Genomic DNA, 23500 nt, shown 5'->3' on the forward strand with positions numbered 1-23500 from the left:
TAAGCAAAGACCAAATCATGGGAATTAAGCAAATTAGGTCTCTAATTAGCCGCTGACATTGAATAGGAAGATTTGGCGAACATAAAATAATTAGATGGATTTGTCATTGTTCTAATGAACATCGTCAGAAAATAACTGCTCTGCATAGCTCCTGCTCCCTCTCTTGCTCTCTGAAATTATCCCTGTTTGTCCATTCAGATTCTAATCTAATGTCAAATACTGCTTTATTCAAATATTCAATAATTTGCAAATAAGAAGCCCCCGTGAGCCGAGACAAACAAACTTCAGAAAAGTCAATGTATGATCTAATCCTCTTAGGCTGAGGCACTGTGGATGTAAATGCCAACCTTTGCAAGTCAGAGAGGAATTTCACTATTGATGTAAAGCCAGACAGGCAAAGACTGACTTGATTCTTAGTGTGGCAGCATTTTGGTGTCACAAAATAACAACGCTGGATGAACTGTCCAGCTTTAAAGTTTCAATCATATGTGCCGTGTTGCACAAAAAGACACATCCACAGATGTTTACATCACCATTACGGCTTCTACACTCCCCTTATTTTGACAGGGACTCTGGCTTAGTGTGTTCAAAAAATGTTTGATACATAGGATAAATTTCAGTGTTTGAATAGCTTTAATATTCTACTTTATGACATTCATCCTCATGTACGGTTCTTCTCCTGCAGCCTGAAGGTCAGCGGCAGCCCTTACACAGCCTGCCAGCTCAATAAAGAAAGTGCACTACTTTAAATTTATCCGTTATTTTTGTCATATAGCAGCACAGAACAAGAACCAGGGAGCTTTTATTGTTCAGTTTACTTGTCTGTTATAGATTTCACAAAAAGCGCTAATGTCAAGGAATGCTACGGCCACCACACTAGTAGTTTAAAAAGCTGTAACCAGCACCAAATGCCAAAAAACAACATATAACACAATCCACTGAACAGATGCATTACAAACATTAACAGTGTTTGATGAGTGCAGTTTTCCTGTGCAGTCCTCAATCACACACTGCCTCTCTAAACTGGCACTCAGTTGTCAAACCCCTAAGACCCCCTGATCTACATACACTCCCTTAAATACCCTCCCACTTCTCCCCAGTTAATCAGTGCCCCCTCCTCTCAATCTCTCACTGCCTCCTTCCCTTTCCTCCGCTTCCTTCATCCCTGACCTCCCGTGGTTCCCCTCTTTCTGCAGCCGAGGTTACGGATTACACTGTGTGATAAGCTTCCTATTTCTTGAAACTATTTAGGATTGCTGAGATTATCTGGCCTCATTTCCTTGGGAGTTGGCTTTGGAAAGCCTGATTTTAGTCTCTTAATGCAAAAGATTTTGCATCGCGACAGCTTTGACTAATTAGCATCTAACACCGGGTGGTATTTTAGCAAGGGCTCACTTTTAGCAAGATCCGCACACACGCACACCCTCTGCACACACACATGCACGCAGAGCTGACAACACACTTTTTAATGAGCTGATTCCAAACACTTTATTTTTGTTATTCTAAAACATTCTGAATATAAACTCAAGAAGTGCCACAGCTTTAAGACATTCATTTTATTGAATCATCAAATGCCCTAAAATCACTTTGTTCTTACTCATTAACAAGCATATAAACATAATGTAATATTGCCAGAGGGCATTTCAGTTTTAACATCGCCTAATGATATAATCATTAGATTAAAAAAATTCTCTTTTAAGTAATAGTGTTTCAGAGCCAAACTGTTGGTATAGTATACCTCAACAGTACAAACAATTCAATCTCAGGGTACAGAGGCATTTAGGCCCAGGTGGAGCCCAATTTGTGGCTGCATGCTGGACCAAGGCCAGTAGAGTCTGGGTGCCAAGCATTGAAGAGGAAGTGCAGAGGCCTGAGGACAGCACCAGCAGGTTGTTCTGTGGGGACGGATGATGGCGGGGTAGTAGGGCGAGCTCAAGGAGGAAAGCGGGAGCTGTCCTGGCACCCTGCGTACCCTCCGTCTTGCCCTTCGGCAGTGGTAGTCTCCATTGGAAAAGTCCTGATAGTTCGATGGGTGGATCGCCCAGTAGTGGCCTTTACCGTTGTCGCTCCGGCCCGCTTTGATGAAACAGTCATTTAGGGACAAATTGTGACGCACGCTGTTCCTCCAGTTTTTGTCCTGCGAACAAGAAAACAAATATGTCAGGTCAAAATTAAAGCAGGGGTCAAACAATGTGTCCCCATTGGAAAATTAACATAAGGGGCTGCTAAGTATCACTGATCCGCTTCAGGATGTCACCTTGTCCTGTTGTTGGCAGCATGAGCTGTGGCGTGTCAAGACCGTATATGATCTGAGTAAGTCACAACACCCTGAGTTACCTTTTTAGCACGTCAAACCAGTGATCAACTTTAATCCACTAGGCTTCACCCAATCTGTTGTAGCACCTGGTAAAGGCAGAGGCAGTTTGCAACCTAGCAACAGGATTACTTTATTTGTGATTTCGCCAACAACAAGATCATCTAGTGTCCCTGTGAGCACCTAATTGCCTAACCACTCAGACAGATTACCAGCGCCAAGTAGGTCGCTTTATTTGCGAAAATGGCGGCCACTTTAGTTTTCAGAGATTGAATTAAACACATTTGGGGAACGATGTTTTCCTGTTTTAACAACATCAGCAAACATCTGCTTGGAAATTCTGCTTCGAATGATCGCCCAGTTTCACTTTGAGTTCCTGTACGGTATATCTATCGCTACGTGCTACATACATAGAAAACCACAAGACATGAACATACCTTACTCTTGAAGTATGGGTAATGGTCCATGATCCACTGGTAGATGTCACACAGAAGCAGTTTCTTCTGCTCAGACGCCAGGATCGCTTTGGAGATGAGTGCAATGTATGACTGGTTGGGTTTGTCCGCAGACTTCTCTGTACCGCAGCTCGCAGACGTGGTGGTAGTGGTGGTGGTCACTTCCTCCTCCCCCTCCTCTTTTTGGTCTTCATCCCCCTCATCTTCTTTGGCTTTCCTTTTTTCAGCATCTACCTCTGACCTCTGTAGACCCTTCTCTTGGATCTCACAGCGAATCCCCACCTCTTCGAGTTTAGGATTCTGACGACCTGGCATGTCGTTCGTTATCTGCTCTGCAGCACGACTTGCTGTTGCATCGTCTTTAGAAGCTTTGGCTCCTTTATTAAAGAGCAGGTAGTCAATTGTGAAGCTCAGTCCCAGTCTGTCTCTGCTTCCGTTGCGGCTGCTTCTTTCCTCCATTGTCATTTCTGAATTAAAATATCTCAAGCTCATGGCAGAGGTTTTATTGATTTCACGCTGACTGTTGAACAGGTGTCAGGTCATGAATAAAAAATATCTCTCCCAAACGTCTTCTCAAAACTGTGTATCTAAGTTGCACAGCATGTCTATTGTTCTTTAAAATTAGGAGCCTTCATAAAGCCAGCGTCTCGCTGCCACTAAATTCTTTCACCGAAGACTTACTGTTGACAAGATCACCGATAAAGATGAGCCTCTCAACTGTTGTTAACCTTGATGCGCTCACGAGTGACCCAATCTCAACCTGTGGAAATGACGTCAGTCGCCAAGACTAAATGCGGACGCTTCGTTTGCCAAGAAATTTTCGGTAAATCTTTTCGATTCTTTGATAACCCTGTCAATCCAAACCTATCACTTGGTATCCGTCAGCCTTTTGCTCCCGAATCAAAGAGTTGTGCTTCAAAGATGTGAAGGTGACTCTATTTATATGACTGTGATTTTATCCCTCGCAGAAAGGGGCAAAGGAGGCACAGGGGAGGTCCAAGTGGGGGGTCTCAATTGAGGCGGATTATTTTTATTAACCTAAGCAAATCTTTGTAATTACGGGAGATTAAACACTCAAGATTTAGTAAGACATGGTGTGCAAAGGATGGATGTTAGGTGGATGTAGAATCAAAGGCCTTTTAGATGCCAGAGTTATCCTGTTAAAGTCGTTTTGTCCAGGATACTGTCCAAAGAATTACTTCAATTACCATCGAGGAGTAATTAATGGGTCAACTTCAGCACGTTGGAGATAAGTCACGTCTTTATTTGCAAAGACCATTAATGTCTCTTGCAGCCATCGACGGCGACGAGGTTACAGAAAAGTGAAGCGTATGAATGACAAATTAGAAAGGTTCACTTCCCGTTCTTGATATAAACTCTTTTAATATTGGATCGTTCAACACCTTTATTTAATTTGTTACCAAATACCTTTTACTACTTCAATTATTAGCTAGTGGAAAAATTATTTTTTAACATGTAACAATAAATTACTGCATATATACATGATTTTTTTTTTAGTTCAGCTAACATAATTATATATTTTGTTTAAAATCTGTCTTAAAGATAAAAACTGTCTGTGGTTACTATTAAACCGTATTATATTGTGTTCTGTAACTGTGCAGGATATTTTACTGGCTAATATAGTTTATTTTTTCTGTATGCAAATAATTATTTCCTTTGACTTGAAAATTTGTTATTTCATTAAGTCATTCATTTCTACATTTGATTAAGATTTATCTTTTAATGAAGGTTTTGTTTCAGATCCTTATGGAATAAAAATCTCCTTTAAATTAAGTTTGACATGGTGTTTGAACATTTCTAAACTTTTCTCTGTAGGTATGTTGTAATGTCAACAAAAAGGAGATTTAGCTGAAATATATCAGATTCATTTATGTTACAATGTACAAATCAAACATCATGCTTCAAACTGCTGAAATTAACATTTTTGGCTATGTTAATTGATTTCATAATTACAGAAAGTTATTGTTTGTGTGTTTTTGATCAGTGGAAGATTTCTTCAAGCAACACCACATTATGTGCATACTCTCTGCCTGCTTCTTCTAGTGCTTAACTGAAACTGTATCAGACTTACAGTCTATGGTAGGCTATACAGTCACCAGCCACTCTGTTAGGCACACCAGTGTGTGACATGATTGCATGACACAGTGCTACAGATTTGCCAGTAAAACTTTATGGGTGTATTCCCCCTCTAATAAACATATATTTCAACATAGTTTATTTTAAATTACAATATAATTATATTTACACACAAATACTTAAAGGTAGGTGCACTAGAATAAGGGGGTTTAAAGTTGGGTTTGTCCAGGAAGCAAAGAAGTGATTAAACTGTAAATAAATTTAAGTATCACATAAACAATCACATAAATACATAAATACACAACAAGTATTTTGAAGTAAAGTTCAACATTATAATGATGGCGGCATTTCAATTTTTTTTTCTTTCACAATCACTGTTCAAACATAACTTTGAAAAGAAGTGTCTCCTTTCCTGCAAAATACATGGAAGTTAGGTAAGGTTAAGCACTCCATAATATGGCCCGTAAGATGGAGAAACATTGTTTGTTTTTCCACAAAATTAACATGAAATTCCACCCTACTTAAAATGCAGTACCCCTAATTCTTTTACTTGTTGATAAATTTAAATAAAATGTTGTCATTTTACATAAAACACATTGAAATTCCTTTTAATTACAGGGGAGTTACACCTTTAGTTGCAGATAGTATTATAAAGTGTTGCCAATTTTCAGCTGCACATCCATTATGTGAATCTTCATTTTACCACATCCCAAAAATGCTCTGCTGGACTGAGATCTGGTGACTGTGGGCGCTGTTTGAGTACTCCCGTGTTCAACAAAGTCGTCTGAGATCATTTTAACTTTGTGATGTCATGCGTTGTCCTGCTGGAAGACACTGCAGTACACTGTGGTCATAAAAAGGATGGACATGGTCAGCAAGAAACACTCACAAAACCTGTGGTGTTTAAACAATACTCAGTTGCTACTAAGGACCCCAAAATGTGCCAAGTAAATAGCCTCCACACCATGACACCACTAACAGCAATAATACAAAGCAGGATGGATCCATGCTTTCATTGTTCACCCCAGTTCTGACACTTGCATCCAAACGTAGCAGAAATTGAGACTGTCATTTTGTCCAGTTTTTGTGAGATCACTCAAACTTTAGTCTCATTTTCTTAGCTGACAGAAGGGTCAACATGTGTGTTCAGCGATGCTCTTCTGCCTCGGTTGTAACGAGTGGTTAACTGAGTTTCTTTAGCTTGCCTGTAAATTCCAAACAGTCTGGCCAGAACCTCTGCTCACTGGATATTTTCTCCTTTTCAAATCATTCTCTGTAAATCCTAGAGACGGCCGTGAAGGAAAATAACAGTAGATCAACAGTTTCTGAAATACTCAATCCAACACATCAGATACTAAAACCCATATCGTGGAGATAGTCATCTAAATCACCTTTCTACACCATTCTGGTGCTCAGAATTTCAACAGCTCATCTTTACCACGTCTATGTGATATTTGCATTAACAGGCATTTGAACAAGAGTACCTAAAAAAGTTTACTTGAATCAGTGTGTGACAGTTATTCAACCTAAATGTTTTTTTTATTCTGAATATCTCTGGGATCTTACACAAATAAAAGTGTATTTTCAGCAGCGAATGGATAACAATGTAACTGTTTTAACATTAAGTATAATTAACCCACCCTGTTCTAATAGCATTTACAGCTTTAGCCTGTAGGCATCAGCAGTATGGTGATCTGCTTTGTTCTTTCAGTTTAACAGAGGGGATGCACTTAATCACAGTCAGGTCAAATCATGGACCATATTGCCCTCTTCTGTTTAAGTAATGGAACAAGACACGCATGCACAACATTAAATCACAACTCTATGCAACCTTTCAAGCTATCGTTGTAATTAGTTTTATTAAATTATTTTCAGCCTCATACTACAGTGACTACAAAAACGTGAAGAGTTAGAATTCTAAAAATAACAGCCTTTACTGTGTAAAATATGAAGCTGAGATTATGGGTTTTGTTTTGAGGGGGAGGTGCACTAAACGGAGAATGAATGCATGAATGACTGAAGTAAGGGAATCTCAGATTTCCCATTTAAGTTTTATTTGTAATTTAAATTAAGATAATCTTTTTTTACAAGTCAGCACAGAAGCAGAGCAATCTGTTCTTTTTGAAATACAGCACTGCTTTATTGACGTTTCCCATCCAAAACGGAGCCACAACAAAACACGCCATGTTATTACATGATACTGCAATTCCCTCAATTGATTTTGGTTTTTCCATGAGGCTATTCTTTGCCCACATGTGAAGAGTTTTGGAAAAGCAGGGCTGGATCGTCAATCGGAGCAGATATTTCCCTCAGCAAACATATTTCCATTTTGCTGATGTCTTAACACAACCTGGCATTTGTGATTCAGAGAAGGTATTGCAGGACTATACCTACACGTCTAAGTGTGTTTTCTTAATAAGTCGTTTTAATTTAATTATGAACATGCCTCAGACAAAGCATTAACGCCACATCTGACGGCTGGTCGACTAACCTGAAATGGAATATTTTGCTCGGACGGGAATTGAAGGGACCATGCGACCCAATCCGTTTGACAGCCCATGCTTTCCCGTCACGCTGAATTTAAACTATCTTTAAGACACGAGTTCAGAATATCGCAAAACTATAAAATTGAAACAGCCTCAATATTAAAATACTTTGACATGTGGTGTTATTAATCGACACAGAGGCCTATTTTGGAAGGGAGACCTGCCTCTTAGTGTTTTTTAAAAGTTGTGCTGTAACTTTAAAACAACGTGGTCCCGCCTATTTTCAGTGAATCGCTTCGGATGCTGGCAAAAGTCGCGCTGTGATTGGATGGAGACGACTGTCTATTGAAGCAGGGTCATTGTTCCATTGGTGCAAGACTGGCCGTCGTCTCTGACTCTCGCGGTACTGCTGCACGAAGATGGCGGCCGAACTGGTGGAAGCGATGGCAAGTAGAGCTTGGTTGGCTTTGATTTGATAGGAGACGTGCGCGGGATTGTGGGCTGAAAGTCACCCCAGTTGTGGGGAAACTGTGGGTTTTGTGGGAATATTATTAAAGGGTATTTACTCTTAAAAATGTGGTGTATTTCAAGCACGACGAAACGAACTAGCCTATGGTGCTAAGGTAGCTAGCCTGCCTGGAAATGTTAACCAGGCAAGTGCGTTGGTTCACCTAGCATCACGCTGGCTCTGGAGGAAGACACCGAAAATGAATGATGAGACCATATAAGCGTGTGGTTGTTTTTGGTCTAGCCTGCTACCTGGCATGTTACCGTTTGACGTTATTTGGCTTACAGGAATATCTGTTTGTAGTTCACCGGTTAGTTTATGGAACTGTGCACCTGTCAAAATATCTAGCAGTCGTGATTGAATGCCGAGTGTGAGAAGCTAGCCCGGCGATAGCGCAGGCTACACTAGCAACGTTCAAGTGAGGTTGAGCAGTCTGTAACGCAGCTGTATTTGAAGCTCAGCGGTTCAGTTGGATCCATCCATAAAGTCCTGTTTTGTTTTTGTTTTTTAAATATAGACATGAAGCAGTTCTCCACTAATGTCTATTTCGGCCATGTCAGACAAAGCTCAGGCTTCTCTGGCGGCTAAACAACAACATTCCGTGTTTTGCCCCTAGAGCTCAGTTCGCGTGCTCTCTGCTTCATCATAAATAAATAATACTTTTCTTTTTAAAAAAAAACAAAAAAAAACCCGACCTCACATAGGATGATACGACATACACATTATGTCGAAAATAAGAGATTTTGCGTTTACTTTGCAATTCAATGTGCGTCTGCACCTCATATGTTTTTACTAAATAAACATCCTCGCCTGCTACGATGTGTCTTCAGCTTACATTTTTCGGATTGATGTACAAATTAGGTTGTTAAGCCATAAACAACAAATTAAAATTATATTAAACAGTTAATGGAGCCATAAACATGCAGAATTTGCAAAGCCGTATTTGTCTTACATTTGTTGTGGACTGTAAACAGATTGTATGTATATGTTTCATGTAGGTAAGAACTATTTGCACATTTCTAGGCCACTAACAAGAAATAGTAGTTTTTAGGCACCTATTTCATTGTAACTGAGCCTGCCAGACTATTCCTTTAGCTTTCTGTGTGTTAAATGACAGATAGTGTGGATGGAATTAGTGCGTTTCCGAGTTCTATTCATACTTTTAAGCCACCTTTGGAAGTTTATGGTTCTAAAGCCTAATTAACACTACCACAATTAGTGTGATCGCTTGAATCATGGCCAAGCCATTGTTCTTAGAGTTGGAAGTGAACTTCTTAATATAGCCAGCTAATTACAACACACTTTAAATCCTCTATAGGATTAAAGTGACCAAGGACAGATGCTAATTTTAGCAAGTACCAAGCAGTTTGGTGAACTGTTCTGCATATAAGTTACCTGTAATTAACTCTGTGCATCTTCCAAGGGTTAAAAAGAAGTGTGTAGGTGTGTTTACGCAGGACTTTGCACACAATATTGAATTATTTCATTCATTTGCTTAATATAGTTACTTGAGTAAAATGAAAGCTTATAAACATAAGTATTCTAACATGTATCTTCCTCTCTTGGACAAATGTGAAAATGGTAATTGGCATTGTATAAACTCCTTCATTTGAGATGTGGCTCTTGAAAAAAAGTCTGAACTTGTAAATTAACTTTGTCACTTAAGCCTTTCCAGAAATCTAATTGTTTTTGTGCTCCTCCTGTTATATTTTTATTTTTTGGTCTTGTTTTCCCACTAGAATATGGTCAAAAGTTTCCGGGTCTCAGACCTGCAGACGCTGCTGGCCTCAATGGGTCGCAGCAAAAGTGGGCTGAAGCAAGACCTGGTGGGGCGTGCGTTGAGGCTAGTGCAGACCGAATACAGCCCAGAGCTGTTGAAGAACGTCCGGCAGCTCTACGAGTCACGTTTCCCTAAAACATCTGGTTGGCTGGCTGCACGGCGTCCGGAAAGTGTCCCAGTTAACTACTCATCCCTCAGCTCTTCCCCTACTGCCACCTCTCAGGGCGCAGACTACCTCAACGGCATTTCCAAACCGATCACCACACCTGCAGCAGAGGTGAAGCTAGTGCCACTGCCCTTCTACCAAACTTTAGAGACACTGCTACTACCAACAGAGCTAAGTGAGTGTGGACTATTTGTTAGGCTTTTTGTGTTTTTGGAAAACGTTGCATTTTTACTCGACATTGAGAATTTGCACTGTTCTTTTTTTACAATGGATTTTGTCTCCATCTGCTTACAGTTGCCCAGAACAGTGAGAAACTCCAGGACAGTCAGTGCATCTTTGAGTTAACACCCAGCCAAGCAGACCAGATTCGAAATGCAAGGTAAAAAGTCACACTGTCTGTTAAAACTGCACTTTAGGTTAACCCCAGGTTAATATAAAAATATCTCTGTGAAGCTCATTTTAATTCATCACCTATTATTTTCTTAGTGAACTTCGTCCAGGAATCCGATCAATCCAAGTGGTTCTTAGGTAAGTTCCCAGTAAAAACATTGGGGGGGGGGATTTTTTTGGTAGTGACTGTGTCATAAAAATATCAGAATTCAAACCAACGAGGACAAATTGCTTCTTTGTATATACAGTGTTTGTGTTTAGTCTCTTACAATAGAAGACCTCACTCATTTATTCCTCTGTTACTGCTCTCTGTTGCAGAATCTGTTACACAGACTCCATTGGTGTTCAGGAGGACCAGTATCCTCCCAACATAGCTGTCAAAGTTAATCAGTCCTACTGTCATGTGCCGGTGAGTTGATTAACTCTGAAATGTCCCACACCTTCATAATACAGACATGACTAAAGCTGGGCTTGTTTTCCTGTTTTGAAGTGTGTTCTCAATCATAGCTCATAGCATCGTTTTTAGATACACTCAGGGTGTCAGTCACAGATGTTTTACCAGGTCAGTGATAAAATGTCATAATGTGACAGTGATTGATAATATAACCTAATGTAAGTGTGTCTTGAACAACATAAAGGGGAAAAATAAGATTTGGGTAAAGATGATGTTGGCTTATCTGAAGACCTCAGGAAACAAAACTTTAGGAGGAAGCTCTCCAGCTGGCCGATACTATGTGGCTTAAGGTGTGCCACAAGAAATCGAACTGGCAGGGTAGCACCTAGATGACAGCATAGGAGGGTGTGACTATGACCTCTCGAGGATTCAAATTTGGCCATAAATGTCTAAATTTGGGCTCCTGGCCTAATCCTGCCATTCTGTCTAGTACACAGATATTTTAATCTCTGACTGTTTGTACATACTGTGAATTGTTGAAAAGCTCCATTGTGCTTTAGATAACGTGAGTTCTAAATGTCTCAAGAAATTTTAAGACGTTTAAATTCCCTTGCCTCGTAATCACACTTTTAAACTTTAATTTGAACCTTCTGTTTTTTTAAGCTGCTTGCCTGATATTCTGATAATTAAGTCATTTTCAAGCGGAATTAACATCTGTTACAAATTTCACTCTCTCAAATATCAGATTTCATTTTTGATATTGTAAATTAGCGTTGGGTTAAAGTCTGAAAAATTTAACACAGTATTTCATTGCCATTTCCAATAATGATATTTATGATCGATGTAGAAAACTATAGTGAATGATGTTTTATGATCGTACCTTGCAAGCAGCAGCATTTATTTAAATGGGCTTTTCTACTCTACTGGAGCACTCAGTGCTTTATATAACATGCCTCTTTCAACCATCCACACACATGTCTATACGTACATGCATAATTTATAATATATATATTACCCTGTTATAGGCCCGAATGAAAAACACTTTCTATTCATACATGCTCACATTTGGGTGGATGCACTTTAGCACTTTGGGGTTCGGTATCTTGCCCAAGAATACTTTGGCATCTGCAGAGATCAAACCACCAACCTTCCACTTAGTAGATGACCTGCTCTACCTCCTGAGCCACAGCCACCCAGTGCAAACAAAATAAAGGGAAAATTCCATCCTTTTCCAAAGATCTGCGGTCATTCATGAAAGCACCTAATACATGATCGATTGCTACAAGATGCCAGCACCATTGTAGTGCAATAATAATGTTGGATGTACAGTAATAATAATAATGAAAGTAAGTACAGAAGAAAAAAATTATGCATAAAGATTGTTTAAGTTACTCCCTTTTTGTAATCACAGGCTGTTATGTGGCTCTCACTCAAGGCATGTCTGGGCTTGTCTTGTTGTGCTAGCAGTAGAAGTAAACACGTGGCTTTGATATCATAATTTAACTTGTTTGTTTTGTTTTTTATTTGTACTGGTATTATCTCAAATGATATATGTCACAGCCCTATTGTAAACTGAATATTTTGAATGAAGGTAAATCAACACTTAAAAATATGACCTTCAGCTCATATTGCAGGTTAGCTGTGCATGGTAAAGGAAACAACCCTCATTCGTGCTAAAAGTAGTGAGAAGAAGGTGTCTGTTTTGAAATTATGAAAAGATATTTGAGATGAAGTATTACATAATTAAGTGTTGCAGTCTTATTTATTTTCAAATTGTGTGTGTTTTACAGGGATATTATCCTTCCAATAAGCCTGGTGTTGAACCTCGTCGTCCTTGTCGTCCTATAAACATCACTCCGTGGTTGCACCTCTCCAATGTCACCAACAGAGTCACCATCACCTGGGGAAACTTTGGAAAGGTCAGTTGAATCCTGCCTTTTGCAGCCATAGCTCTCAGGGTTGTCATTAGCACAGATATTTTTTATTTATGTTTTTTTTATTCTGCTAATCTGTCCAGCTCCTCTTGGAAGGTTCTGTAATTCATCGAGGCATGCTGATACTTGTAGATCTTTGAGTGTTTCATTGGCCTCACTCGACTGTATGTGTAATACACCTTTGTAAGCACGGTTGCCACCACACTGAGTATTTTGAGAGAGTATGTGTGTAGACAGAATAACTTTTGGTTAGGTTTGTTATCACATTTTGTACAAACAAGAAGGTTTGTGCAAACCTTGAGCAACTTCATTTTAGTCACAGCTTGATCACATGTGATGAAACGGCTCAATTTAAAAGTGTCGTGTACTTGAGGAAATGCACATTCCACACATTTTGTCTGCAGTTGCCATGTACAAATAATAAATTCACTGCTCAGCATATAGAGTCTGTAAAAGTCTAAAATTTGGTTGGCCTAGCAAGTTTCAGAAGAAGTCTGTGTGATATAATCCATAACTGGTGGGCGATATAGCCTCAAAATATCACTGTATTTAAAGAAAACTAATAATGATATTAGTGGCATTATATACACACACACACACACAGAGTTTTATTGGCCGGAAGTGTAAGTACAAAAATGGCATTTCCCATCCTGCTTTTGTAGTGAACTTTTGTCACTGATGACACTTCTTCTAATTAAAGTTTGATACAGTGATATAACATTAGTCAAATGTAAGCGCAAGAATAGCCTAGCGACTGTTTTCTCTAATCCCCTATTTAAAAATGTAAACACTATATTTGAAAAAAGCTTCACACTTTAATTTAACAATAACTGTAATAAATAACTATATAAGTCGTCAGTGCTGCCCAGTATTGTCACATAATAAAACCGAAAATAATAATGGATTATTATTATTTTCTCTCTCTAGCGAGTCTCATATATATATTTTTACGTGGAAAGATTAAATGGTGAATATTTCATCACTCGTCGATGAATTGTAACCACAATCAAACATGGGGAACATTATTTATACAAAATCATTTTATGTGCTGCTTGTCCAAGGCTATGTCCACATGTACCCGGGTATTTTTGAAAACGCAGATTTTTCTATGCGTTTGCACCTTTCGTCCACACGTAAACGGCGTTTTCGGTCACTGAAAACGGAGATTTCTAAAAACTCCGGCCAGGGTGGATATTTTCTAAAACTCCGTTTTTGCATTTACGTGTGGACGAGAAAAACGGAGAAAACGCAGCGTCAAAGATGTGCGCCTTTTTTGACGTCACAGTGTGTGCCACGTTATTGTTTTGGTGAAATGAATTTCTACAATACTGTTACTGTTACTTGTACTCTCTGCAGTGTTTAAATGCTTACATATACACACACAGTTACTGTCCCTCCACACATACGACTCAGTTCTGCTTCTATGCCCCAGCTTTGTTTACTATTTCCCACTGAGGCTTCTAGACTTCTGATTGGCCAACATTTCTACACGGTTAGGAATATATCGCCACCTGTTGCTTTGGCATGTTCCTAGCAGCGTTTTCCTTCATTTCTGCCTTTACGTGTGGACGGGATTATTTTTTAAAACGAAAACGGAAAATCTCCGTTTTCAAAAATACCCGTGTACGTGTGGACGTAGCCCAAGTTGCAGATTCACTGATGTCTCATAATCGTTAGAGAGGTGACCTTGTACTAATTTGATGGTTCTGTTTCAAAATTTTGAGTGAATTCTTACAATAACATCGTGTTTAAGTTCCACCGTCAGTTCCCGATTCTCGGTGGATAAATTCTTGTTACATTTTATTAAAAATCAGTTGATCTGTGTTTGCAGCGTTACTCTGTGGCGGTGTATTTAGTGAGGGTGTTCACCGCAGCAGACCTCTTCAGCCAGCTTAAACTCTGCTCAGTTGAGAGTGCAGAACGCTGCCGTGAGCGCAGTAAGTAATGCTTTTACACTCACCAAAATATTTTTGCTTGCAGCTTTCACATTCAGAGTAAGATGAAAGGTACACAAAGTCACTTCAGTGCAGAATGTAGGCGTCAATAACTGAACATTTTGTTTCTGGTATGACTGGATTTTGCACGGATGTGTGTCAAGGATCAGTTCGAGGTTGTTCTTCCAGTGTACACATTTCCTTTTTTAGTCCTGCCACGTCTTTGATATTTGCACATTGTAAAGTAATGACATCAGACTAATAATAGCAAACACTTGGAGTTTCAACACTAAAGTTTTAACATAATAAAATAATAGTTGATGATTAAAACCTGTGTATGTCTAAGTTTTTGGAATATTGATCAGGATTCAGTAAAAACTGTAATCTTTAAGTGGAATCGTTATCAGTAAAAACGGTTTATATCCATTCTCGCTGTGTAGTTCATTATAAATAATGTAGGATAATGTCTGATACAGAATGTCATAACCGTGTACTTACATTTATCTACAGTACAAGACAAACTACGCTTCGACCCAGAGAGCGAGATTGCGACCACAGGACTCAGAGTGTCTCTCATCTGTCCAGTGAGTACATCCTGATTGCAAATGGAGGGGCTTTAAAACACAAAGCAACTCGTGCCACATTTGCTGCAAATATGCATTATGATTTCTGCTCAGTCAGAGCAGAAAAGCAGGACAATCTACAGTGTAGAGTGAATATCTTCACTACATTAATCAAATATTCCGTTTAAACAGTTTACCTCCATTTACATCCATTCAACCTTGGAGTGAAATCAAAGCTATGTTTATACTGCTGTTCTACAGTGAATATCCGTTTGTAGAAAGCTCATTGTGTCCATGCACATTTATTTAATACATTATTCAATAATAAGGTTTTGGGGTGTAAATGGCTTTGTGACAAATAATTGAGCAGTGTAATAGGCTGACTCTCTAGCGAGTCTCATCCTGTGGCCATACTCTGACTCCACCATCTTGGACTGCAGCTCTCAACGGCAGCCTTTGTGGTGCTCAGCAGCTTCTGTGAGCTTGACAGAGCAGCACATGAACCAGTTTTCCAGTTGTTATAGCATCTGTTCGCAGTCCAGAAACTTGCAGCACACCTCCAGGATAGGATTGCCATTACCAGCTGCAGTCCAGCACAGTGTAGTGGGAATCCTGTCTGTGAGACAAGATCCTCTCTGAGGAAGCAGCTGACTCATAATAAGTAATGTCACACTGATGACCTGGCCAGCCTGAAAACACTACAGGAAGGACAAGGCCAAGCTGGATATCAGCGACAAACCTTAACTATAAGAGCAAGGTCTTTGTCAAATAGTAAAGTGATTGCAGATTGCTCCTTAAACTCATAAAACACTGCCAAAGTTATTCACCATATATACCTGTGGGAGTGTAGAATAGATGGGGCCAGCTCGCCCAGTAATGTGTGTGGGTGGGGAAACTCTGTGACCATTTGGAAGGAAACTTGTTTCCAGGACATTGATTGACAAATACAGGGAGAAATGTTGTTTTAGTGCAGTGCGTGCTGTTGGAAAATATTGTTTCACAGTCCTGTGGCTCTGTTGTCATGCTGTGTCTAAAAGCCCCTCAATTTATTTAGCTATTAGAAAAGTCCCAAAATGTTTTAAAAAGCATGATATCACCCGATATCACATCTGTTCCTTTTTTCTCGCTTCCAGCTGGTGAAGATGCGGCTTGGGGTGCCATGTCGAGTGTTAACTTGTGCCCACCTTCAGTGTTTCGATGCAGTCTTTTTCCTTCAGATGAATGAAAAGAAGCCCACATGGACTTGCCCAGTCTGTGACAAGCCCGCTCCATTTGAGCTCCTCACTATTGATGGGTAAGGAGATGAGAGCATGCTTTGACTTGTCCCACCCCTGCAGCTTTGTCAGTAAATTCTTAAAGTTTGTATTGTGTAATTTTGAGTACCTGTATGTGATGCCAGTTTGAGGAACATCATTGAAGCTGCAGAGATGTTTTAGTGATTCTTGATACAAGCTCAACCATGCACCAACATGTACCGCTTTCTTTTTTTTCTTTTTTTTTTTGGTCTGGTATGAACACTCATTGTGTTTCAAAATTTGTCATTCTCCACCTGCTGTTCATTTATGTTACAGAAGCAACACTTGTGCGTTTCATTTACCAGCACAACAGATAATTCTTAATACGAAAAGTATGTCAAAAAAAACAACAACAACAACAAAAAAGAAATTTACGGTTTTGTTCTTGTAAGTTCTCAGCAGCTCTCACAAACACATCTTACTGTAGCAAAGACTGAAAGCTTTGTGCAACATATATTTACATTCCTTAAACTAAGTTTGCTTGAAATACCCTTTTTTTTCTTTCTTTTTTTACCTGACCCAGGTTTGATATTTGAAAGTGTAATCATAAAGTATTAAATGTTTTCCTAAATGGCATTTCATTCATGAAAGAGATTCAAGTATATGTTGTGTTTTTTCTTCATCGGAACTTCAGTATCTTGACGTGTGTGTGTGTGTGTGTGTGTGTGTGTGTATGTATGTTGTATAATAATGGTATTATTATTTCATTTCTAATTGTGCGTTTGAGTCAGAACTGAGCTATTAGTTTGATTTTCCCGTGTATAAAGTTATTTTGTGACGTCTCTCTAATGGCCGGTGTGCATTACAGGCTGTTATCTGAGATTCTAAAAGAAACGAGTGAGGACATTGAGGAGATAGAGTACTTAACAGACGGCTCCTGGCGACCCATCAGAGATGAGAAGGAGAGGGAGCGGGAAAGAGAACGCAGTAACACACCTGACTACCCAGTTGTTGATATATGTAAGTTTTAAGCCCTGTCACATCCTCTTGTCTGTAGTTGTTTTGGGGAGTTTTTGCACTGTGTGTGTGTTTGTGTGCGCTGAAGGTAATGAGAGTAAAATCTTCTTCCTTACCTTAAAATTGTATTCCTCTCTGTAGGCATTCCTGAAGCAAATGGCCATTCACCAGCCCACAGCAGCACTAGTCTGACGGCCAAGTCTGGAAGCAGTTCTGTGGGGATGCCAGGAGTCACGGGAGCACCTGCTGTGGCACCGGGTGGAGGTGCGGTGGTAGATCTGACTCTTGACTCTTCCTCTGAGGAGGAGGGGGGCGGGGTTGGAGGAGACAGTGAGGACACTGAGGACAGCGCCGACAGTCCTGCCCCAAAGAGGGGCCGATACAACTATGACAAGGACCTGGTCACTGCCTACTGACCCCACCACTCTGTCCCCTCTTAGACTGACACACAGAGACAGAGAGGCAGGGGCCTTAAAACGTGAGGACAGGAACACAGTAATCCACTAGATGCAACAACCCGCCCTTTTGCCCCAGCGTCAGAGCCTTTTAGCAGCTCTGGTTTATATCCAGGCAGGCAGACAAACACGCACTCAAACATGCACTGTCCATGGTTCTTCAGTCTACAGTGATAAGGATTCCTCTTTGTACTGTACACCACTGGAAGCTACTCTTACACTTCTTGATCAATTGTCACCCTACAGTGAACATCTGTACTGTCCTGCCTCTGCTGAAGAGACTGAATGGATTGAGCACCCCACCACAGTCACGACCCTTGCTTCTCTCTTTCCAGACTATTCCCACTCCGACCCCGTCTCTCTTTGTATATGACTTGGAATTCCTGGCTCTTTTAGCCATGGGCGTTCAATGTTTGCGTCTCTGATTTTTGTCACAGTTGTGATGCACAGGCAAGTTGAAAATGGAAGCTCCTCAGTAGTTTTTGGTAGAAGGTGGAAAACAAGTGAAAACATTTGTGGGAGGACACAGCAGAGATATCTGAAGTGTGATGCAAATTTAAACCTTTCCTATTTTGTTCTTTGTTGACAGAATGAATTCAAAGCTTGAAAGGGTTTTTTCAGGAATTTATCATTTTTATTATGAAATGGCAGGACACAATACTGGCTTCAGTGTGTGATTTCCATTTTTATTTTGTCCTTAGATAAAAAGAACCTACCTCAGTCATAAAAACTTGGCAGACTGACCAGAGAGTAGCTTTGAAAGAAGACGGAAGAATTGACGAGTTTTTCTGAATCCAATTTTACACTGGATATAGTGTTTTCCTGCATTTTGTTGTTGTTTGTTTTGTTTTTGTTTTTTATTCCATTGTTTCATTCAGCTCTGATCCCTCTGTAACAAAAAAAGAAAAACCTTGGTTGAAGTAGAGTTCGAGTATGAATAACCAGGCTAACTGTAGGAGTGAGAGACATTCAAAAACTGGTCAGCAACTGTTTCACTCTGTAAAACATTTCTGCAGTTGTGTCTGTAACAGGATTTCTTAGGATTGGTATCTCAGAATTCCACATGGATCTAGCTCATCAAAATTACTGCGTGGCAGCTATGCCAAAGCAGACATCTTTTAAGAGTTCACTGAGGGGAAATGGTTATGAGGTGCCTTTTTTGTTGAAGTAGTAAAGAGTGAAGCCTATGGTTTTAAGCGCAGCTGAGCTAGCCATTAGATGAGAACCCCAGTCCGCGACAGCATGTTTAAATCAATATTTTCCAGTCAAGTGGACAGAACAGGATTTCAGAGTCATCATTTTATCCCACAGTTGTGACCTGCTTTGAAACTATCATATTTATTTAAGACCTTGACATTCTCTTAATAGTTTGTGGTAAATCTACATAATTCTTGGCATAGTTTTGTATAGACTGGAGCTCTTGATTGCTGGTATTTGGTGTGGAGATGTACATTGATCTGTGCTCACGGCTCTGCTGTTGAACGCTGCTTTCTTTGCCACTGAATTAATCCGACCTGGGTCAAAGTGCCATTCGGAGTATTTTGCTGCAGTGGGTTCAACATGTCTGACACAACAAAACTTAATGAAGTGTCATCAAGTGCAACCCCAACAAGTTGAAAGTCATTGATTAGGTTACAGATGGTCGTGTCTGGAACAAGTAGCGCGCTTCGACCAGCAGCCCTTCTCTGCCTACTTTCAATGTAGATAAGGTCATATCTATTTGATGCTATAGAATTGGACTTTAATTGCTACATGCTGTAGGCTTACAACTTCCTCTGCACCTGCACTAATATTGTCTGTATGTGATGGCTGCTCCTCACACAGGGATCAGTGTTTTCTCTGCATTTACTGCTTGGGATTGGTGGCAGTGTTAACCACAGCTACAACTTCGATTTTTTTTTCCCGTTTTCTTATTCTAGATTTGATTGTAGAGTTTTACCCAATTCTCTGTTGTAAAGCATTTTTATAGAAGCTTGTAGCTAATCTTGCAGATACCCGTCTTGTAGGCCCAGAGGAACACTGGCTCGGATCCTATCCTCCTGTTCTTGGTCAGTGCTGTAACATTATCGGCAGAAGGAGTGGCTTCTTGGAGTAACATTAGAGTTGTTGTATTTACTTCACCTGTCTGCTCCGCTCTGTGCCACCCCCACTGGGGAAGCAGTAAGAGAGACTCTGGGCATGCACTTGGGTTTATCTGCAGGGGGATCATCAGTGTTGGTTTGAGAAGAAGAAAAGAAAAACTTGCTAGAGCTGTTTGCACTTTCATGTGATGCATTCATCAACTTAATAATGCTTTATTTATTTTAAAAGCTCCCATGTAGTGCGAATTAAGGGACCCCCGCCCATTGTGAACATTTGTCATCATTCGTCTTGTCCATACGAATCAGAAAATGTGAAAGTGGACGCAGTCCTATTCCACCGTGACAGGGTTGGAAAGGCGTTCTGCACGTTTTGCTTCCCTTCGCTGTCAGCGCAGGATTTCTTTTGACTTGCTCAAGTGCACAGAAATGACATATACACATCGATCTGAGGCCTCACTGTTCCAAGTGCATCCTCTGACATCGTTGATGATTGGAAAAAGTAGATGGAGTCAAATGTGGTCTTCCATTTTTCTTCTTTTGACGGCTCACAAAATCAATATACAGATAGAAAAATATTTTGGGAATCCGCACAAGACTGATTGATGGCATTTGGCCTCTAACGCATCAGTGTGTCCCTGAAAAGATATTTAAGGTGCTTTGAAGCAAAATATTGTAAAGAACTCTAATAGCCGCCTTTAAGGCATTCTGCATTTGTAATTAACTGCTATACATATGAAAATCACATTTTTCATTCGTTGCTATGTTAGAGAAGGTCATTATTTGTGTGGCTCTCCTAAACTTCTCATTGCCTTATGGTTAAAGATGAGAGATGATGCAGGTAGTTGCTGTGGAACTGAGCCAGGTAATTTTGCAGATTGGGAGCTAGACAGCGAGCTGAGGGTCTGGTGTTTTTGTAGTGGCATCTCTTCTTGTAATAATGCATAAGGTAGCATGAGCAGAGGCTTACAATCCATGATGTAAATGTTTTGTTTTGTTTTGTTTTTTTGTTGTTTTTTTTTTTTTATATATGTTCATATTAAAGACAATAAAATTTAAATAATATTTTATTAAGCCTTGAATTGCCTCCAGTTCCTATAGGCAAGTGGAAAATAAGAAGTTGTAGAGGGCAGCAGCACTGGAAGCTGATGCCATTGACGACTGGAAGGACTGGTTAACATGTGGATTGTCATGTTCTGTACCAAAAGCTCAGATCTGGGGACTCATTTGATGCCTGTTGAGGATAAAACTGTAAAATTAAAAAAAGAAAAAAAATGATCGTATTCTAACAGCTGTTATTGACGTGTGGAATTAATTAAAAATCAGTTCTTAAAAACAGCAGTCTGCATTTTTTTTTTATCTTAGATTTTCTGAATTTATTGAGCTGGGCAGCCTTGTGATGGATTGCAAACTCTGAACTGTTCGGCGTGCCTCATTTTCTTAAAAAAGGTACGCATCAACTCAAGAAGAAGAAAATGTGTTTTGAATAAAATCCATCCCGCCTGAGTATCAGGGAGGATTGTGGGGTTTTATTGTTTTAAAAATAAAAGATTACCACTGGTAACATCACTGGGATGTCATAGTTACATGAAATATTTTGTAAACTTTTTTTTGCCATTATTAGACCGTTGAGTGCTGACAGGAAATGAGAACGATAGCGATGAGTAGCGTACTGGAATGATATCACACTGCTGTCTAAGTGGGGATTCAGGTTTAGCACAACCGAAACCTTTATATTCATCACAGACAAAAGCAACACGTATTTATCTGTAGTTGTTTCCCATCCTGTCACAAAAACAGTTCCTGGAGTTGTCAGAGTTTTTTTGTTTTGTTTAATGTAGAAAAAAAAACAACATTCATTTTTCACATCTGAAGAAAAGACTACACAAATACTTGGTCCTCTTTCTGTATGGCGTCCACAGATTAGAGACAGAAACTTCAACATGAAAACAGCCTCATTTAGTCATTTCTGCTACAAAGGCTTTGATATAATATATGGGGTTTTTTGGGGGGTTTTTAAGTGAGCGCACCTTTATTCTTAGAAACCTGTACCCCCTTTAGCAGAAATTATGCCAGCATTGCATTTGTCCCCATTCTGACTAAAGCTTTGACGCCTCTTTCAGTTGCAGGATTATTGAAGGTTTTATTGCTTTTCCTTCCTATTTCAAATCCCTCCATTATATCACTGTGATCTTCAAAACTGCATAGCAGGCCATTCTTTTTTTTCTTCCCCTTCTATTTGAGCCATTCCCTGGATTTGTTTGTACGCACGGGATCATTACTCTGAAAGCTCCACTTCCAATCCAACTTCAGTTTTGGGTCTACTGGCCTCACATGTACTTGAACCATATTTTGAAATGTTGAGGAAATCACAGCTGAAAGAATTCATGAAAGGAATTCATTCCCTAAGACAGCAACAATGCTTTAAACCAACGCAGCACTGTGCTTTATAACAGCTGCAAGCTTCTTCTCCCGAGGTCACGTGTCTGCCCTCATGTTTCCGTTGCCAACCAATGCGTTGATTCCTCTGTGGGGAGAACATTACCCCAAAAGACCTGGGCTTGCCTCATGTTTTTAATGTCAAACACTAGTTTAATAATCTAAAAATTTCTTTATTATAGTGGGCTTTAAGACAAACTGCTGGAAGAGTTATTTAAAGATGCTGTGATGAAATTCTGGTGCTCTGGGCCTCTACTCTGATGGACCAGCCAGTTCTGGACACATTATTGGTCATCTAAAAAGACTTTTAAAAACCTGAATCAAACACAGTCATCCACACCTTTAGATATCTTTAGAGTTTGGCAGGTTTGGTGATTCATGTGGAACTCTGAAATCTATTTGTTAATTCCTCGGCAGCACTTATTTAGTGAAATGGATGTGTCTGTTTTTTCAGGTTGCTTAAATCTTAATAAGAAACCATCTGTTTTATGTGTTATTTATCTGATCAAGTGACCTTTAATAATAAGAACATGTCTGCTTGTTCACACTGGAAGGAAGATCCATCCAACTACAACAATATTTTGTAAATATTTTAATATTACAAATTTCATTGATGAGTTTCTTTTTATCATAGTGATGTTGAACTTGACTAAGATATATTAAAGAGTCACAGCAGATCACAAGACTGTCAGGATTTTTTCCCCACAAAAGAAGCACATGATAAGTGCTCCTCTTCTTTCTTCTGCTGTCTTTAGAGGTCACTACAGTAGATCATCTCTATTCCTACCCTAACCCAGCATCCTCCTCTGTCACCCCAGTCCTCTGTGTGTCCTTCTTCACTTCATCCATGAACCTCCTCCTCTTCTTCTACTGACTCCATATTTAGCACCTTTTGTCCAGTGTATCATTATCTCTGTACATGTCCAGATCATCTCTCTAACTTTATCTGCAAAGCGATCGACCTGAGCTGTACCTCTAATGTACTCATTTCCTGTCCATAACCAGATGATAGTGTGATACTTATTATATATAGTGTTCTGTCTCACAGTTCAGGATGTTACTGAAAACTGAGCCATCTAAAAATGGTATCTGCTTGGTTGTTATACCATATATTTTATTAATGAGTACGAGTACATGAATACATCTCACTGGCATCGAAAACCTTTTTTGCACAGGAAATCTGGGGAAACTTGTGATATTTACTGTTTGTAAAAGACAATAACAGAGAATTATTCACTCATTTGATATATTAACA

The 23500-nt window shown here is 39.6% G+C and overlaps 2 protein-coding genes across 2 annotated transcripts; one reads left to right on the forward strand and one right to left on the reverse strand.

Annotated features, from left to right (window-relative positions):
• Positions 1 to 1462: 1462 nt before the first annotated feature.
• Positions 1463 to 3664, reverse strand: foxq2 (forkhead box Q2). Its single transcript, XM_006790353.3, has 2 exons — positions 2752 to 3664; positions 1463 to 2137 (listed from the first exon to the last, which is right to left on the reverse strand). Exons 1-2 carry the CDS (start codon positions 3259 to 3261, stop codon positions 1763 to 1765), a joined length of 885 nt encoding a protein of 294 aa, XP_006790416.3. The 5' UTR covers positions 3262 to 3664; the 3' UTR covers positions 1463 to 1762.
• A 4060-nt stretch (positions 3665 to 7724) lies between these two features.
• On the forward strand, positions 7725 to 21142 carry pias4a (protein inhibitor of activated STAT, 4a). Its single transcript, XM_006790354.2, has 11 exons — positions 7725 to 7798; positions 9600 to 9981; positions 10101 to 10185; positions 10293 to 10334; positions 10515 to 10605; positions 12381 to 12509; positions 14356 to 14461; positions 14969 to 15042; positions 16155 to 16315; positions 17125 to 17276; positions 17415 to 21142. The coding sequence occupies exons 1-11, from the start codon at positions 7772 to 7774 to the stop codon at positions 17687 to 17689; spliced, it is 1524 nt and encodes a 507-aa protein (XP_006790417.1). The 5' UTR covers positions 7725 to 7771; the 3' UTR covers positions 17690 to 21142.
• Positions 21143 to 23500: the final 2358 nt, after the last annotated feature.

This window comes from Neolamprologus brichardi, chromosome 23 (genome assembly GCF_056152115.1).
Source record: "Neolamprologus brichardi isolate AB-2024 chromosome 23, ASM5615211v1, whole genome shotgun sequence".
Taxonomy (NCBI): domain Eukaryota; kingdom Metazoa; phylum Chordata; class Actinopteri; order Cichliformes; family Cichlidae; genus Neolamprologus; species Neolamprologus brichardi.